The sequence below is a fragment of the Ranitomeya variabilis genome, chromosome 4, assembly GCF_051348905.1.
Source record: "Ranitomeya variabilis isolate aRanVar5 chromosome 4, aRanVar5.hap1, whole genome shotgun sequence".
Taxonomy (NCBI): Eukaryota; Metazoa; Chordata; class Amphibia; order Anura; family Dendrobatidae; genus Ranitomeya; species Ranitomeya variabilis.
In genome coordinates, this window is record NC_135235.1 from 723,380,368 (window position 1) to 723,400,200 (window position 19,833).

Consider the following 19,833-nt stretch of genomic DNA (forward strand, 5'->3'; position numbering starts at 1 on the left):
AGTGTTGCTTCCTAAGTGGACAGTTTGATTTCACAGAAGTTTGATTTACTTGGAGGTATATTCTGTTGTTTAACCCCTTCATGACCTTGGGATTTTCTGTTTTTCAGGATCGTTTTTCACTCCCCTCCTTCTCAGAGCCATAGCTTTTTTATTTTCCGTCAATACGGCCACGTGAGGGCTTATTTTTTGCGAAACAAGTTGTACTTTTGAACAACATCATTGGTTTTACCATGTCATGTACTAGAAAACGGTAAAAAAATTCCATGTGCGGTGAAATTGCAAAAGAAAAGTGCAATCCCACACTTGTTTTTTGTTTGGCTTTTTTTACTAGGTTCACTAAATGCTAAAACTGACCGGCCATTATGATTCTCCAGGCCATTATGAGTTCATAGACACCAAACATGTCTAGGTTCTCTTTTTATCTAAGTGGTGAAAAAAAATTCCAAACTTTGCTAAAAAAAATAATGCGCCATTTTCCGATACCCGTAGCGTCTCCATTTTTCATGATTTTGGGTCGGTTGAGGGCTTATTTGTTGTGTGCCGAACTGGCATTTTTAATGATGCCATTTCTCTTACCCCCATGACGGCACCACGGAGAGAGAGATCCACCCTCAGGGACAGGAAACCCACAGGTTAAAAAGGCGGGACCTCTCCTCCACCTCAGTTCGGTTTCCTGTCCCTGACTGGGAACCCACAGCTTACCATATCGTCGCGGGGACCATTGGGCCGAATACAGGCAGCGGGGGGCCCTGCCACGGTCATGGATGGACGTTGTCCCTGAAGGCACATTTCGGGGTCGGCGGGCCCTGTGTGCATGTGCGGGGAAGAGGCAGTAAAGAGGACCCAGTCTGCCTCTTCTCTTCCACAACAGCCGGTAATAGATAGCGGCGGCTACCTGGTATGATACCGCCGGTTTAGGGCTCATGGGAGGTGGTGACGGCGGTCACCGACAGGAGGCACCGACAAGGTGAAAGTAGCGGCGGCTTCTGCGATCCCTCCGTCCCTCCTGGGAGCCGGCAGCTAGTGGAAGCGCGCGCGAGGTCCGGCTGCTGTAACTGCGCAGGCGCGAGGGGTCACTTCCAGGGCGGCGCAAGGTACCTCTGGGTAGACTGGATGTTGCCTTGCGCCGCATACTAGAGATAAGAACGGCAGAGAAACCTGGTGCCACTGCTCAAACAGTTCCACAATGAGTGGAAAAGAGCGGTCGGTAGAGGAAACTCTGCAATCCCCGCCGGAGAAAGACCCACAGGAGCGCCGTCACCCGCAGAGAAGGTCACAAAAGCAGGATCAACCTATGCAACGCCACAGCTCGGGATCCCAACGCAGCAGAGGCTCCAGTGGATCCAGGAGAAAATCAGCGGTTCAAATGGAGGAGGCATCCCCAGGACCAGAACCGGTATCTCCCTCACGTTAGGAAGGTAAGTGACCTCCGTGAATGGATATATTCTAAATAGGTGTTTATTGTATTCCCTAGGGAAAGAAATGCAAGGCAAAAACTAAACACAAAGTGTGCCCGCTCTGCACGGCAGATTTACCTGCTATATGGGTAAAAAAGCTCTGTGCCTTATGCATAGAGAACACCATAAATGAAGAAACCCCAAGATTTGCATCTGAGCTCAAAGACCTAATTAAAACCCAAGTAGAAGATGCGCTGAAAAGCGTAAAAAACCGTAAAAGAAAACACAAAAATAAATCCCCAAATTGCAATTCCAGTGAGGAAGATAGTGTCCATTATAGTTCGGATAGCTCTACGTTGTCCTCATCATCATCCTCTGCATCCTCAGAAGGCGGCCGCAACTGTTTCCCTATTGAGGAAACAGATGCGTTAGTTAAAATGGTCAGAACAACCATGGGGCTGGCAGACACTCGTTCTAAAAAAAACGTGCAAGACCTCATTTTTAGCGGTCTAGAACAAAGAAAGCGTAGGGTGTTCCCACTAAACGAAAGAATACAGGCCCTAATAAAAGAGGGTAGGAAAGGGAGGAAGGAAATCAGAGACCGAACAGCTGAGCATTCAGAAAGAAGTCTACAGCCTCCTAACAAAGAATGTCCTACAGGAAGTCCCACAACAGGAGGAAGCGACAGGTTTCTACTCTCCTCTTTTTCTTCGGATGAAGCCAGACGGGACTTTCAGAACAATAATAAACCTGAAGAGGTTAAACAAGTACCTAGTGACAGAAAGTTTCAAGATGGAAACAAAATCATGTGTCAGAACCCTTCATCCGTCTTGTTTTATGACCGTCATAGACTTAAAAGACGCATACTATCATGTGCCGATCCATCCGGATTACCAAAAATATCTCAGGGTGGCAGTAATGATGCAAGAGGAGCTGAAGCATTATCAATACAGAGCTCTCCCGTTCGGCCTTGCCATAGCCCCGAGGGTGTTTACAAAACTAATGGCAGAAGTAATGGCCCACATAAGGGAGCAAAATGTATTAATTGTCCCTTATCTGGACGACCTCCTAGTGATGGGCAGATCCTCTCTCCATTGCAGTCAGCAGTTAGACAAAGTAATGGCAGCCCTATCAAATCTAGGGTGGTTATTGAATCTGGAGAAGTCCACAATTATCCCAACACAAGTACAACAGTACTTGGGGATAATAATAAGTGAAAGTGTCCAACATGATACAACTAGTGAACCATTTAAGACATTTTCCAGTCATTACTTTACGAAAAGCAATGTCCATTCTGGGATCAATGACGGCCTGCATTCCAGCGGTCCAATGGGCTCAGGGTCACTCCAGAGATCTCCAGTGGGAAATATTAGAAGCAGAATCCCGCTTAAAAGGAGATTTAGAAAAGCGCTTAAAAATATCCTCAAAAACAATAGCTTCCCTAGCTTGGTGGACAGACCCGACCAATCTAACCAGAGGGGTTCCATGGGTATGTCCGGTTTCAGTAACCCTGACCACTAATGCAAGTCCATGGGGTTTCGGAGCCCACCTAAACGGTCAAATTGCTCAGGGTCCATGGTCAGGGGAAGAAAAACTCTTCACTTCAAACATGAAAGAGCTTTTGGCAGTAAAATATGCGCTTAACCACTTTTTAGTCTCCCTCCATTCCCATCACATAAGGGTACTGTCAGACAACAGGGTTGTAGTGGAGTATTTGAACCACCAGGGGGGAACAAGGTCACAATCTCTAATGAAAGTGACGAAAACCATTCTGTTACAAACAGAAACCAACTTGTCCTCTCTGACAGCCCTTCACATCAAAGGGACAGAGAATCAGACTGCAGACTTTTTAAGCAGAACACAGCTAAAGCAGGGGGAATGGGAATTAAACCAGGAGATAATCAATCACATAGTGGATCGTTGGGGGGCCCCGGATATAGATCTGTTCGCAAACAGTCAAAACCAGAAAACACAGGCATTTTGTTCAATAGATCCACGGGGGAATCTGTCACCCTAGACGCTTTTCTAATTCCCTGGAATAGCTTATGCCTTTCCTCCGATACCTTTAGTTCCATTAGTTCTAAGGAAGATCAGGGAGGACAGAGCAAGAGTGATCATGATAGCCCCGTTTTGGCCAAAAAGAACGTGGTTTCCATGGCTACGCCTAATGTCCATATCACAGCCTTGGGTCGTCCCAGATATCCCAAACCTTCTGCGCCAGGGGCCAGTAAATCATCCACAAATAAAAAACTTGCATATGACAGCCTGGAATTTGAGAGGGAGCTTTTAACTGGGAAGGGGTTTTCTCCAAATCTAGTTTCAACTCTGTTGGCCAGTAGGAAACCAGTAACTACGAGAGCATATGGCAAAGTCTGAAAAAAAATCCTCTCTAGTTCAGGGGTCAGCTTATCAGAGGAAATCCCAATCCAGGAAGTACTGGAATTCCTCCAAAAAGGGTTAAAGAAAGGCTTGGCAACAAGCACTTTAAAAGTTCAAATCGCAGCATTAGGTGCCCTTTATAACTATGACTTGGCAGGGAACCACTGGATAAAAAGGTTTAGTAAAGCTTCAACTAGATCTAGGCCTGTCATACATCACACTTCTCCTCCCTGGGATCTGAACCTAGTTCTTTCTGCACTAACTAAAGCGCGTTTTGAACCCTTATCGCAGGCTTCCTTAAAAATAATTTCCCTGAAAACCTCTCTACTGGTAGCACTAACCTCAGCTCGCAGGATCAGTGACTTACAAGCTCGATCAGCTTACCCACCTCTAACCCAGATATTAGAGGACAGAGTAGTCCTTAAGACTGATCCATCCTACCTTCCTAAAGTGGCATCACGATTTCATAGAACCCAAGAAATATCCTTACCATCCTTTTGCCCAAATCCCAAAAATGAAAAAGAAAGAACTCTGCACACACTAGATGTGAAGAGATGCCTGACCCATTATATATCAGCCACGAAGGAGTGTAGGAAAGGGAGGGCTCTGTTTGTCTGTTTTCAGGGGCCAAACAAAGGACACAAAGCATCAAAAGCCACATTGGCGAAATGGGTAAGGGATGCCATCACCCTGTCATATACCTCATCCGTGGAAGTGGTTCCAGACACAATTAAGGCTCATTCAACCAGGTCGGTGGCAACCTCTTGGGCAGAGCGAGCGGGAGCATCAATTGACCAGATATGTAGAGCAGCCACTTGGTCTTCTCCCTCTACGTTCTTTAAGCACTACCAGCTTGGCCTATCTGCCTCTTCAGACTTAACCTTCGGTAGAAGAGTTCTAGAGGCAGTAATCCCACCCTAAATACACACTTTGAACTTCTCTCCGTGGTGCCATCATGGGGGTAAGAGAATATCGTAGTTACTCACCGATAACGGTATTTCTCTGATCCCATGACGGCACCCGTATATTCCCTCCCTTCACATATGGGTATGCACACTACTAATGTTTTAGTCACGCGGTGTCGCAAAAAAAAAAAAGATATATGATAATTTTTGTGCGTGTAAATAACCAATTACACTCACTGGCCACTTTATTAGGTACACCTGTCCAACTTCTTGTTAACACTTAATTTCTAATCAGCCAATCACATGGCGGCAACTCAGTGCATTTAGGCATGTAGACATGGTCAAGACAATCTCCTGCAGTTCAAACCGAGCATCAGTATGGGGAAGAAAGGTGATTTGAGTGCCTTTGAACGTGGCATGGTTGTTGGTGCCAGAAGGGCTGGTCTGAGTATTTCAGAAACTGCTGATCTACTGGGATTTTCACGCACAACCATCTCTAGGGTTTACAGAGAATGGTCCGAAAAAGAAAAAAAATCCAGTGAGCGGCAGTTCTGTGGGCGGAAATGCCTTGTTGATGCCAGAGGTCAGAGGAGAATGGGCAGACTGGTTCGAGCTGATAGAAAGGCAACAGTGACTCAAATCGCCACCCGTTACAACCAAGGTAGGCCTAAGAGCATCTCTGAATGCACAGTGCGTCGAACTTTGAGGCAGATGGGCTACAGCAGCAGAAGACCACACCGGGTACCACTCCTTTCAGCTAAGAACAGGAAACTGAGGTTACAATTTGTACAAGCTCATCGAAATTGGACAGTAGAAGATTGGAAAAACGTTGCTTGGTCTGATGAGTCTCGATTTCTGCTGCGACATTCGGATGGTAGGGTCAGAATTTGGCGTAAACAACATGAAAGCATGGATCCATCCTGCCTTGTATGGAGCATCTTTGGGATGTGCAGCCGACAAATCTGCGGCAACTGTGTGATGCCATCATGTCAATATGGACCAAAATCTCTGAGGAATGCTTCCAGCACCTTGTTGAATCTATGCCACGAAGAATTGAGGCAGTTCTGAAGGCAAAAGGGGGTCCAACCCGTTACTAGCATGGTGTACCTAATAAAGTGGCCGGTGAGTGTAAATTACAGCTGAAGTCCTGTTAAGGCCCTGTAAACCAAACTGAGGTGGAGGAGGTGTCCCGCCTTTTTAACCTGTGGGTTTCCTGTCCATGAGGGCGGATCCCTCTCTCCGTGGTGCCGTCATGGGATCAGAGAAATACCGTTATCGGTGAGTAACTACAATATTTGGTGCAGATATGTTCTTTTGATCGCCTGTTTCATTTTAATGCAATGTCGCGGCGACCAAAAAAACGTAATTGTGGAGTTTCAAATTTTTTTCTCGCTGCGCCGTTTAGCGATCAGGTTAATCCTTTTTTTAATTGATAGATCGGGCGACTCTGAACGCGGTGATACCAAATATGTGTAGGTTTCATTTTTTTTTTTGAATGGGGAGAAAGGGGGGTGATTTAAACTTTTTTATATTTTTTTCACATTTTTTTTTACTCTTTTTTTTTTTTACTTTTGCCATTCTTCAATAGCCTCCATGGGAGGCTAGAAGCTGGCACAACTCGATCGGCCATGCTACATAGCAGCAATCATCAGATTGTTGCTATGTAGCTTAATAACAGGCTTGCTATGAGAGCCGACAACAGGGTGGCGCTCACAGCCAGCCGGGATCAGTAACCATAGAGGTCTCAAGGACCTCTATGGTTACCATTTTCATGCATCGCTGACCCCCGATCATGTGACGGGGGTCAGCGATGCGCTCATTTCCGGCCTGATGGCCGGAAGCGCCGGTTAAATGCCACTGTCAGCATTTGACAGCGGCATTTAACTAGTTAATAGCGGCGGGTGAATCGCGATTTCACCCGCCGCTATTGCGTGCACAAGTCAGCTGTTCAAAACAGCTGACATGTCCCGGCTTTGATGCGGGCTCACCGCCGGAGCCCTGCATCAAAGCGCGGTATCTGACCTCGGATGTACTATCCCGTCCGAGGTCAGAAAGGGGTTAAGTGTTCCCTTTATTTTTTTTGAGCAGTGTATATAGGTTTTATTAGTAGATATCAGGGAAAAAACAAAATGTTGTAAAATAAGAAAAAATACCATTGTTCCTTGGGTCCCCGCAAGTCTCTGTATTTCCTGCTCAGTCCAAACAACCTTGTGATTCCTACATCTAATCAGCTGCCGAAGCTGTGGCCAACTTAGCCGGTGATTGGGGTCATGGAGGAGATGTCTTACTCAGCAATTTTACTTATGTTCCAGGCCATACAAGACTAGAGAATACAATATCTACAAGTTCTATCTCCTCATATGTTTCCATTATTATCTCCAGTAATTGTATTATTACTCAGGATTTTATGGTGTTACATCGGCTCATCAACTTCTCATTCAGGTCTCTACAATATCGGATCCTCTCAGTGAAGATCTTCTATATAAGAGAATTTTCCTGATTTACCCATCAAGGATGGCTATGGACAGAGACAAGATGGCGGAGAGGATATTACACCTCACCCTAGAGATCCTCTTCCGGCTTACTGGCGAGGTGAGAGTTTCTGATGACGTCACATTACATCATTCTTATCTATGGGAATAACAGATGGACAGAACTGGAGAGGTGAAGACTCTGGAAATGTCTGTAGTGAGATTTATTAGGGTATGTTTCCACGGTCCGTATCAGCAGCGCTTTGGACGAAGCACATACCCGCTCCGTCCAAAGCGCTGCCAGCTTTTGTACGTTAGGTGATTCCACCTGTGTTCATTGAACCATGCAGAATCACCGCATCCTATACATTGGACGGTGATATTTATCTTACGGAGACAGAGCGTCTCCGCATGATAAATTGACATGCTGCAGTCTAGATAGATGCACCGCATCTCCGTTTACGCAGGGTTTTCGGAGGTGTCCTTGCACGCATAGTGGAGATGGGACTGCATAAAATCCCATCCACTATGCTGTAACATCTGGCCTCTGTGGATTGGATTCTGCGGCTGTACGCAGCATCCAACCTGCAGTGAATACTGAACATGGAAACATATCCTTAATGTGTCTCTCCATAACCAGGTTTACACAGTAGTGAAGAAGACCTCTAGTGAGCGCTGTCAGAACCCTGTGTCTGAGGGATGCGGAAGACCCCTGAGCCCAATCACGGGGCCTCCACCTCACCCACTGATACATAAGGACATCAATGACCAGAAGATCCTAGAACTCACCTACAAGATGATTGAGCTGCTGACTGGAGAGGTGACACTGCTGGGAATGCTAGGACATTACACAGTAACACTATGAAGGGATCGGAGTGATGACGGTGTCATTGTATGTGACAGGTTCCTATAAGGTGTCAGGATGTCACTGTCTATTTCTCCATGGAGGAGTGGGAGTATTTAGAAAGACACAAAGATCTGTACAAGGACGTCATGATGGAGGTTCCCCAGCCCCTCACATCACCAGGTAATAGACAGGACTAAACACACACTGCCTATAATTATCTGTATGTAAAGAATTAATTCAGTCCCTGTGTGTGTTTCCTCCAGATCTATACAGTAAGAGGACAACACCAGAGAGATGTCCCCGTCCTCTTCTTCCACAGGACTGTAAACAAGAAGATCCCAATGTTTCTCAGGACCATCAGGTAGATGGAGAGAAGGTGTCGGGAGATCTCCCCTATGATGTGTAGATGGCTGTTAAGTGTCTTGTGCTCAGTCTTGTTTTATCCACCAGTATTATATGTTTTATACTTGTGTAATGAGAACGGTGGAGATGGCAGGATTAGAGCTGATCATAGATGTGACTTCTCCATCTATCTGTGACCTTTACAATATTTGTTTTAGGGTGAAGATCTGACCCATATTAATACTACAGAGACATATGTGAGGGGTGATGACTGGTGTAAGGAGGAGATGCCTACATATGACTACCCAGGTGAGTAGTAAGTGCTAGTGATGAGCGAATATACTCGTTACTCGAGATTTCTCGAGCATGCTCGTGGGTCCTCCGAGTATTTTTTAGTGCTCGGAGATTTAGTTTTTCTTGCTGCAGCTGAATGATTTACATCTGTTAGCCAGCATAAGTACATGTGGGGGTCGCCTGGTTGCTAGGTAAAGGGAAAACTTAATGACTCGAGTATAAGCCTAGGGTGGAAAATGCAGCAGCTACCAGTATATGTCAAAAATAAAAATATATACACAAGTAGAGGTAGAATGGCACCAGGTGTTTTCTCCACGGATAAAATGTCACGTGGAGCTTGCCTCAATCTCAGATTCCAAACATTGAAGTGTGGACAAAAAAGACTCAATTTAGAACCACTGCGGCATGCAATAAGCGATAGCGTTAGGGCGGTGCTCAACATCAGCAGCAATGTAGATCCAAAGTATGAAGAAAAAGAAGTGGCACTCACCCGATGATGCTGTACAAAAAATGTCCTTTATTCAGAGCATACACTCACAGACATGTAATGGAGAGGCGGCTGGTGAGGAGAGGCGTGCAAGGGGAGGCAAGAGGACGACGGCCGTTTCGCGCCTGCGCGCTTCCTGGACCCGTGGAAGCGCGCAGGTGCTTGCTCTGAATAAAGGACATTTTTTGTACAGCATCATCGGGTGAGTGCCACTTCTTTTTCTTCATACTTTGGATCAAAAATAAAAATAGATACCGATAAAAGTAAAATTAATTGAGACATCAGTAGGTTAAGTGTTTTTGAATATCCATATTGAATCAGGAGCCCCATATAATGCTCCATACAGTTCATAGTGGGCCCATAAGATGCTCCATACAAAATACACCCCATATAATGCTCCATGCAGTTTATGATGGGCCCCATAAGATGCTCCATATTAAAATATGCCCTATATAATGCTCCACAAATGCTGATTATGGCCCCATAAGATGCTCCATAGAGATATTTGCCCCATATAATGCTGCATAAATGCTGATTATGGCCCCATAAGATGCTCCATAGAGATATTTGCCCCGTATGATGCTGCACATGGCCCCATAAGATGCTCCATAGAGATATTTGCCCCATATGCTGTTGCTGCGATTAAAAAAAAAAATTACATACCCACCTCGCTCAGGCAATATTCACCTGTCCTCGTTATGGCGCCGCTGTGTCTTCTGCGTCCTCTGCACTGACTGTTCAGGCAGAGGGCGGCGCGCACACTAATCGCGTCATCGCGCCCTCTGACCTGAGTGTCACTGCAGAGTATGCGGAAGACGGAGCGGTGCCGACGGTGGAACGGGGACAGGTGAATATCGCGCACTGCCCCGTCATACTCACCTGCTCCTGGCGCGGTCCCTGCACGTCCCTGGTTCTCCAGGCGCTGACAGCTTCTTCCTGTATTGAGCGGTCACATGGTACTGCTCATTACAGTAATGATTATGCGGCTCCACCCCTATGGGAGTGGAGTCGGGTCCATATTCATTACTGTAATGAGCGGTACCATGTGACCACTCAATACAGAAAGAAGCTTGTCAGCGCCCGGAGAACCAGGGATGTGCAGGGACGCGCCAGGAGCAGGTGAGTATGTGACAGCCGACGCTCCCCCCGCCGACCCCTGGGAATGACTCGAGTATAAGCAGAGAGGGGCAATTTCAGCCCCAAAAAATGGGCTAAAATTCTCGGCTTATACTCGAGTATATACGGTATACAGGCATCTATGATGCCGGTATAGTTCAAAGCAATGATGGTGGAGAGAACGTCAGCTGACGCTCCCTCTCCCATCATTCCCCTCTGCCTCTGTCATCACGTACCTGCTGTGTGCCGGGCACTGCTAGACCTAATATTAACCAACAGGCCAGACCGCATATCAAATATAAGGGTTGGGGTTCACTTGGGGAATAGTGATCACAAAATAATAAGTTTTCATGTATCCTTTAATAAGATGTGTAGTAGAGGGGTGACAAGGACACTAAACTTCAGGAGGGCAAATTTCCAACGGATGAGAGATGATCTTGGTGCAATTAACTGGGAGGATATCCTGAGACATAAAAATACACAAAGAAAATGGGAGACGTTTATTAGCATCCTGGACAGGACCTGTGCACTGTATATACCGTATGGGAATAAACATACTAGAAATAGGAGGAAACCAATATGGCTAAATAGAGCTGTAAGGGGCGCAATAAGTGACAAAAAGAAAGCATTTAGAGAATTAAAGGAAGTAGGTAGTGATGAGGCATTAAATAAATACCGAAAATTAAATACATTCTGTAAAAAGCAAATCAAGGCAGCAAAGATTGAGACAGAGAGACTCATTGCCAGAGAGAGTAAAAATAATCCCAAAATATTCTTTAACTACAAACATAGTAAGAAACTAAAAAATGAATGTGTTGGCCCCCTTAAAAATAGTCTGGGGGAAATAATGGATGAGTAAAAAGCCAATATGCTAAATGACTTTTTTTCATGAGTATTTACACAAGAAAATCCCATGGCAGACAATATGATTAGTGATAACAAAAATTCCCCATTAAATGTCACCTGCTTATCCCAGCAGAAAGTACGGTGGCGTCTAAAAATCACTAAAATTGACAAATCTCCGGGCTCTGATGGGATACACCCCCGAGTACTGCAGGAATTAAGTACAGTCATTGATAGACCATTATTTTTAATCTTTAAAGAGTCCATAATAACAGGGTCTGTACCACAGGACTGGCGTATAGCAAATGTGGTGCCAATATTCAAAAAGGGGACAAAAACTGAACTCGGAAATTATAGGCCAGTAAGCTTAACCTCTACTGTGGGTAAAATCCTGGAGGGCATTCTAAGGGATGCTATAGTGGAGTATCTGAAGAGGAATAACCTCATGACCCAGTATCAGCACGGGTTTACTAGGGACCGTTCATGTCAGACTAATTTGATCAGCTTCTATGAAGAGGTAAGTTCCGGACTGGACCAAGGGAACCCAGTAGATGTAGTGTATATGGACTTTTCAAAAGCTTTTGATACGGTGCCACACAAAAGGTTGATATATAAGATGAGAATAATGGGGATAGGGGAAAATATGTGCAAGTGGGTTGAGAGCTGGCTCAGGGATAGGAAACAAAGGGTGGTTATTAATGGCGCACACTCGGACTGGGTCGCGGTTAGCAGTGGGGTACCACAGGGGTCAGTATTGGGCCCTCTTCTTTTTAACATATTTATTAATGACCTTGTAGGGGGCATTCAGAGTAGAATTTCAATATTTGCAGATGACACTAAACTCTGCAGGGTAATCAATACAGGGGAGGACAATTTTATATTACAGGATGATTTATGTAAACTAGAAGCTTGGGCTGATAAATGGCAAATGAGCTTTAATGGGGATAAATGTAAGGTCATGCACTTGGGTAGAAGTAACAAGATGTATAACTATGTGCTTAATTCTAAAACTGTGGGGAAAACCGTCAATGAAAAAGACCTGGGTGTATGGGTGGATGACAAACTCATATTCAGTGGCCAGTGTCAGGCAGCTGCTACAAAGGCAAATAAAATAATGGGATGTATTAAAAGATGCATAGATGCTCATGAGGAGAACATAATTTTACCTCTATACAAGTCACTAGTTCGACCACACTTAGAATACTGTGCACAGTTCTGGTCTCCGGTGTATAAGAAAGACATAGCTGAACTAGAGCGGGTGCAGAGAAGAGCGACCAAGGTTATTAGAGGATTGGGGGGTCTGAAATACCAAGATAGGTTATTACACTTGGGGCTGTTTAGTTTGGAAAAACGAAGACTAAGGGGTGATCTTATTTTAATGTATAAATATATGAGGGGACAGTACAAAGAGCTTTCTGATGATCTTTTTAATCATAGACCTGAGACAGGGACAAGTGGGCATCCTCTACGTTTGGAGCAAAGAAGGTTTAAGCATAATAACAGACGCAGATTCTTTACTGTAAGAGCAGCGAGACTATGGAACTCTCTGCCCTATGATGTTGTAATGAGTGATTCATTACTTAAATTTAAGAGGGGACTGGATGCCTTTCTTGAACAGTATAATGTTACAGGTTATATACACTAGATTCCTTGACAGGGCGTTGATCCAGGGAACTAGTCTGATTTCCGTATGTGGAGTCGGGAAGGAATTTTTTTCCCCAATGTGGAGCTTACTCTTTGCCACATGGTTTTTTTTGCCTTCCTCGTTAGGGCATGTTAGGTTAGGCTATGGTTTGAACTAGATGGACTTAGTCTTCCTTCAACCTTAATAACTATGTAACTATGACAGGCCGATGCAGGTAGCGGGAGTCCCCTACCTCTGCCTGATCAGGATGCTGGAAGCACCACACGGCAGGGGGACTGTCTGGTGTCGGTGACAGCAGGAGGAAGCAGCCTTAGGAGAATGGGCTGACTTCCGTGGTGGGCCGCAGCCGTACCTTGTGAGTATGGGGGTCTTTTTTCTTGGTGCCGCGTCTGCTGGGGCCTCTGGGGTCTGTCCACAGCTTGCGGTGAGTGTCCGCTTCGGTCCGGGGGGTGCTCCCATCCTCGGTCGCGCGTCGGCTCGCAGGGCTGCAGTTGCGACCGGTAGAGGCGTGTCCGGATGGCGCGGCTGGGCGGCGCGAGCTGATGACGCGGCTGGGCATGCGCAGTAGCGCCTTTCCGGCCGATGGCGGCGCTCCCGCGTCCGGGCCGAGCTTGGCCTCAAGAGGAAGCGGCGGTCTCACTGGCCAGCAGCGGGGGCGCGCCCCGGGGGAGAAAACCAGACCCTATCAGTAATCGGTACCGAACACGCCACCTGGAGTTCCTGCTGACCCCCATCCGGGGGCGGTACCCTGGGGGCTTACTTTAAGCGGTGCACTAAGGCTGCAGGGTGTTCCTGTCCATTGTCATGATGGAATCGCCAGAAGGAACACCGCAGCTGAACACACAGCAGCAGCAGCCGCTTCAGCAGCTTCAGGAGTCGGAAGAGCCTCAGGTGATCTCCCAGCGGCACTCTAGTGGCAGTAGTCACGCTGGTGGAGCTAAAGGGGCTCAGAAGTCAAAGCCAAAGTCCTCAAGCCGTAAAGTGTCACCGGCTAGGAAGGACCCCCCAACTACGGTACCACTCGCTACTGGGCTGGGTAAGTGATCTACGTGAAAGTTCACTTACTGATTATTGTTCCCCTTATATTCCCTCTCTCCTTACTAGGGGAAGAAATGTTTCACTAAAGCCAAACATAGGGAGTGTGCCGAATGTGCAGAGCCACTTCCAGATGGGCATAAAAGGAGGTTGTGTAAAGCCTGTATACAACACTTAATAGAGGAGGAGGCTCCTGACCTTACTTCTACGCTAAGGGAAATGGTTAGGCAAGAAGTCAGAGATTCCATGAAGTCCAGGTCTCATGAAACGGATGCCAGAAACAGGAAGGAAGTTACATCCCCAGTATCAGATATAGATTCAGACTCGGGTGAACTGAGTTCAGATTCCCTCCCGTCATCTTCCTCCTCAGGGGATATGGAATCTAGTCGGGCCTGTCTGTCACTCGATAGGATTAACCACCTGGTCAAAGCGGTCAACAATACGATGGGGATTGAGGAGACCCAATCAGAGTGTTCCATTCTGGACATATTGTTCAAGGGTATAGATCGGAAATCCCGAAGGTCCTTTTCAGTAGTGGATAAGATTAAGTCGCTGATTTCAAGAGAATGGAAGAAACCCGAGAGGAAGGGGTCACTTCCGCCAGTGTTTAAAAGGAGGTATCCTTTCGAAGAGGAAGCATCATCCTCATGGGATAATGTTCTGAAACTGGATGCGGTGGTGGCCAAGGCATGCAAAAAAACCTCTCTGTTGTGAATTCCGCTCTTGGGCTCCCTCCGGTGGTTGTAAGTGGCACTTTTGTGAGTTCTGCTCTTGGGCTCCCTCCGGTGGTTTTAAGTGGTACTGCTGCTCCTTGGATGTAGTAGTCAGCAGCTGCTTCCACTGATTGTCTTCCTGGCTCGGCTATTTAGCCTGGTTCTATCCTTCAGCCTGTGCCAGTTGTCAATTGTTCCTGCTTGGATTCACATCTCTCTTGGATTTCCCTGATATTCTGACCAGTTCAGCAAAGATAAGTCCTTGCTTTGTTCTTTTGCTTTCCACTTGTTGTGGACTTAATCGTTCAGCACATCCTATGTTTTTTCTAGTCCAGCTTGTCAGTATGGATTTATTCAGTTAAGCTGGAAGCTCTGGGAAGCAGATTTACCCTCCGCACCTTTAGTCAGGTGTGGAGATTTTTGTAAACTCTGTGGTGGATTTTTCTAGTTTTTAATACTGACCGCACAGTATTCAGTCCTGTACTATCTATCTAGCTAGATTGGCCTCCTTTGCTACATCCTAGTTTCATTCTGTGTATGTCATTTCCCTCTCCACTCACAGTCAATATTTGTGGGGGGCTGTCTGTCCTTTGGGAATTTTCTCTGAGGCAAGATAGCTTACCTGTTTCTATCTTTAGGGGTAGTTAGTCCTCCGGCTGTGACGAGGTTTCTAGGGAGTGACAGGAACATCCCACGGCTACTTCTAGTGTTGTGTTAAGCTCAGGAACTGCGGTCAGTACAGGTACCACCTCCTCCAGAGCACGTCCCATGTTGCTCCTAAACCACCAGTTCATAACACCTCTCTTCCTTTTGAGGATTTAGGAAATCTTAGGGACCCACTGGATAGGAAGGCTGACGTCTTCCTTAAAGGTGCTTGGGAGACGTCAGCGGGATCCCTGAGACCAGCAATAGCTGCCACTTGCACAGCTCGGTCGTTGATGGTGTGGCTGGGTCACCTAGAAGATCAGCTCAAAGATAAGGTTCCCAGAAATGAGATCTTATCTTCTATGCCTATAATTCAAGATGCAGCAGCTTTCCTTTCGGACGCGTCGGCGGACTCTGTTAAACTGGCCGCCAGGTCTTCAGCTTTATCTAATGCGGCCCGGAGAGCGCTGTGGATAAAATGTTGGCCAGGAGACTTACAGGCCAGAACAAAGTTATGTAGCATTCCCTGTGAAGGGGCTCATTTGTTCGGACCTGTCCTAGATGAGCTATTGGAAAAGGCGGGGGATAATAAAAAACGATTCCCTTTCTTAGGAAGACCCTTTTATAGACGGGATTACAACAGAGGATGGTCTAACCGCAGAAGATCAAACAGAGATTCGAACAGAGAGTCAACTAGATATGACAGCAACAGGAGAAGAGGTAGAGGATTTATGTTTAATCCCTCTCAGGATTTTAAAAAACCACAATGACTGGCGGACCAGGTAGGGGGGTAGGCTTTTAGCTTTCTACCCGGCCTGGATACAAATCACCAATAGCCCATGGATTCTAAGTATCATTGAAAATGGCCTAAGGTTCGATTTCCACCGTATTCCTCAAGACAAATTTAAATTGACACCCATTCTTCCTCTGCAGAACAATTGGCACTGGAATCGGAAGTTCACGAACTTCAACAAAAAAGGGTTCTGATCAAGGTTCCTACAGAAGAAAGAGGTAAGGGGTTCTATTCCCCTTTGTTTCTGGTCAAAAAACCTGACGGATCATTTCGTACCATTATCAACTTGAAAGGCCTGAACAATTTTTTGTTAGTTCCATCCTTCAAAATGGAGTCTGTAAAGACGGCAATAAAGCTTCTCTTTAACAATTGCTTCATGGTTGTCTTGGACCTTAAAGACGCCTACTATCATGTCCCAATACACGTAGATCATCAAAAATTTCTTAGGGTGGCGGTTTCACTTGCTGGCACAATAGAACACTTTCAATATCGGGCACTTCCTTTTGGAGTCGCGGTCGCACCCCGGGTATTTACAAAAATTATGGTAGAGGTTATGGCGCACCTGCACGAACAGAATATATTAATAATTCCATACCTAGATGATTTATTGATTGTGGGATATTCAGAATCACATTGCAAGGACCAATTAGAGAAGGTGATAGTAGCGTTGCACAGGTTAGGGTGGATTATCAATCTCCAAAAAATCTCGATTACAGCCCTTAAAAACACAGGAATTTCTGGGTCTTGTCATAGACTCTAGTCAGCAGGAATGTCGCCTGCCAGATTCAAAAGTAACTAATATCCAACAGCTACCCACCAGGATGATTAGCAATCCTTTAGTCTCCGTAAGAGGTGCGATGTCTCTCTTGGGTTCACTTACATCTTGTATTCCGGCGGTTCTCTGGGCTCAATATCACACCAGAACGCTAAAATGGGATGTCTTACATAATTCTTGTCGACTAGGAGCTCATCTCGACAGCAAATTTTCACTTTCCACTGAATCTATTCATTCACTTAATTGGTGGACACACATTCCAAATTTACATAGAGGGGTCCCCTGGACAAATCATGTGACTAGGGTAATAACTACGGATACGGATGCCAGCCCCAAGGGATGGGGGGCACACTTAGGAAATATTTGGGTCCAGGGGCTATGGTCCCAGTCTGAACAGGACTCATCCTCCAATCTAAAAGAATTGTTAGCCGTGGAACGCGCTTTAAATAGTTTTCTTATACCCCTTGTAGGGATTTCACTCACTCAGGTGCGATGGCTGACACTTCAGGAGGCACGTTCCTTTAAAAGTTCATAGGTTTATTACATCATAAACCAAGTGGCAAAATAACAGCAAACAAATAGCCTTTAGTTCAGGAAAAGGAAAAACAAAGTGTCCAGTCTTTCAGGCTCAGACCTAGAACCTTAACACACTCTGGAGGGTAGCAGCTCCACACATATCTCCTGTGTTAAGCATTTGCCTGTCTTATATAGAGCTAACCACACCCAGTAACCCATCACATGATTAGCCATGTGGTCTGACATCACCACAGGTCCTGGAACACACATATATACATGGTTATATACAACAAAGAAATACTCCGGACTACATTACAGCAACAAGGCACTTATATGGCACATATCTAACGTCGACTACACACCCTTTAGCCATGCTACACCCTACAGGGTCGACACGTCAGGCTTTTATCAGACAACCAGGTAACAGTAGCCTACATTAATCATCAAGGAGGTACACGGTCCAGTTCATTAATGGAGTTCGCGGATCGTATTTTATAGATGGCCGAGAATCACCTACTCTCTCTTACGGCTCTTCACATAAAGGGAAAGCTCAATACATGGCCGACTATCTAAACTGCAACAAACTCAGACAGGGGGATTGGTCACTAAACCCGACCATCTTCAATCAGATCGTACAGTTATGGGGATGCCCAGAAATAGACCTTTTTGCCAGCCGAGGAAACAAAAAGTTGCACCAATTCTGCTCCTTAAATCCAAGAGACAATCTGTATGCGGTGGACGCTCTCCTAATCTCATGGTGCTTCAGTCTCTCCTATGCTTTTCCCACCTCTAAACCTAATTTCATTAGTTCTGAAGAAGATTCGGGAAGACAGGGCCCGGGTAATCCTAATAGCCCCATTCTGGCCCAGGAGGTCGTGGTTTCCTTGGCTGAGGAAGATGTCGGTCACCCAACCATGGATTCTCCCAGAATTACCAGATCTCCTCTCCCAGGGCCCAATTCTCCATCCACGAGTAGCCAATTTACACCTAGCAGCATGGAATTTGAGAGGTCTTTGCTAAGGGGGAAGGGGTTCTCTCGGGATCTGGTAAATACACTTCTAAAAAGTAGGAAACCCTCTACAACAAACATCTATGTTAGGGTTTGGAAAAAATTCCTATCAAGTTCAGGGGCTCAGATTGACCAAAGACCCTGTATAAATCAAATTCTAGAGTTTTCACAAAAAGGTCTAGAATTGGCCACAAGTACTCTCAGAGTTCAAGTGTCGGCTCTGGGGGCGCTATACAATTCTAACTTAGCCAGCAATCACTGGATATCCAGGTTCTTCAAGGCAGTCACTAGATCCAGACCAGTCATTAAAGGGAACCTGTCACCCCGGTTTTTCACTTGGAGATAAAAAAGTTTGCATCTCGGCTTCAGGAAAATGGCCGCCGCGATCTCCATCTGCGCACGCGCGGCAGCCCGCGGCCATTTTCCTGAAGCCCCAGGCAGCAGAGCGCTCCAACTGCGCACGCGTGGCCACAGGAAGATGGCCGCCCCCACCGATCACCAGGGATATAGCGCAGAGCGCGCTGTTTTTCATCACCTGCGCAGTCGCAAACCACTACGCCACCAACGGAAACCTAAGCAAGATCTGGGGGAAGAAACAGCTTTGTCACCACGCCCCTATGACCAGACCAGCATGATTGACAAGAGAAAACGGCGACTTTGGTAAGTAATTTCGGCAGCTTAGTTGGGGAATCAGGGTAGAAAAAAAACACTTTTGTAAAGCACAGCTCATGCCCTATGTAGCGGTATTTTTATCTCCGAATGAAAAACCGGGTGACAGGTTCCCTTTAAACAAAAAATAGTTCCTTGGGATCTAAATCTTGTACTCTCCGCCTTAACGCAAGCCCCATTTGAACCTATTGATAATATCCCAATAAAAACCCTATCAATTAAAACAGCCCTCTTAGTTGCACTCACGTCCGCAAGAAGGGTTAGGGTACCGTCACACAGTGGCATTTTCATCGCTACGACGGCACGATTCGTGACGTTCTAGCGATATAGTTACGATCTCGCAGTGTCTGACACGCTACTGCGATCAGGGACCCTGCTGAGAATCGTACGTCGTAGCAGATCGTTTGAAACTTTCTTTCGTCGCTGGATCTCCCGCTGTCATCGCTGGATCGTTGTGTGTGACAGCGATCCAGCGATGCGATCGCTTGTAACCAGGGTAAACATCGGGTTACTAAGCGCAGGGCCGCGCTTAGTAACCCGATGCTTACCGTGGTTACCAGCGTAAAAGTAAAAAAAAACAAACCGTACATACTCAACATCTGATGTCCGTCAGGTCCCTTGCCGTCCGCTTCCCGCTCTGACTGTCTGCCGGCCGGAAAGTGAGAGCAGATCACAGCGGTGACGTCGCCGCTGTGATCTGCTTTCACTTTACGGCGGCACTCAGTCAGAGCGGGAAGCAGACGGCAAGGGACCTGACGGACATCAGATGGTGAGTATGTACGGTTTGTTTTTTTTTACTTTTACGCTGGTAACCACGGTAAACATCGGGTTACTAAGCGCGGCCCTGCGCTTAGTAACCCGATGTTTACCCTGGTTACCAGCGAACCTCGGCATCGTTGGTCGCTGGAGAGCGGCCTGTGTGACAGCTCCCCAGCGACCACACAACGACTTA

The 19,833-nt window shown here is 46.3% G+C and overlaps 2 protein-coding genes across 2 annotated transcripts in view; both read left to right on the forward strand.

Moving 5' to 3' along the window:
- LOC143766661 (uncharacterized) overlaps positions 1-19,833 on the forward strand; it is a 447,161-nt gene that overhangs the window by 408,298 nt on the left and 19,030 nt on the right. The window contains exons 2-6 of the mRNA XM_077254495.1: positions 7,124-7,273; positions 7,793-7,972; positions 8,056-8,179; positions 8,263-8,360; positions 8,560-8,650. Coding sequence (XP_077110610.1) covers positions 7,196-7,273; positions 7,793-7,972; positions 8,056-8,179; positions 8,263-8,360; positions 8,560-8,650 — 571 coding nt within the window. The 5' untranslated portion in view covers positions 7,124-7,195. The remainder of the gene's footprint in view (positions 1-7,123; positions 7,274-7,792; positions 7,973-8,055; positions 8,180-8,262; positions 8,361-8,559; positions 8,651-19,833) is intronic.
- The window catches only part of LOC143768242 (uncharacterized), a 688,323-nt gene that overhangs the window by 401,122 nt on the left and 267,368 nt on the right, over positions 1-19,833 (forward strand). The gene's annotated exons all lie outside the window — the stretch shown is intronic.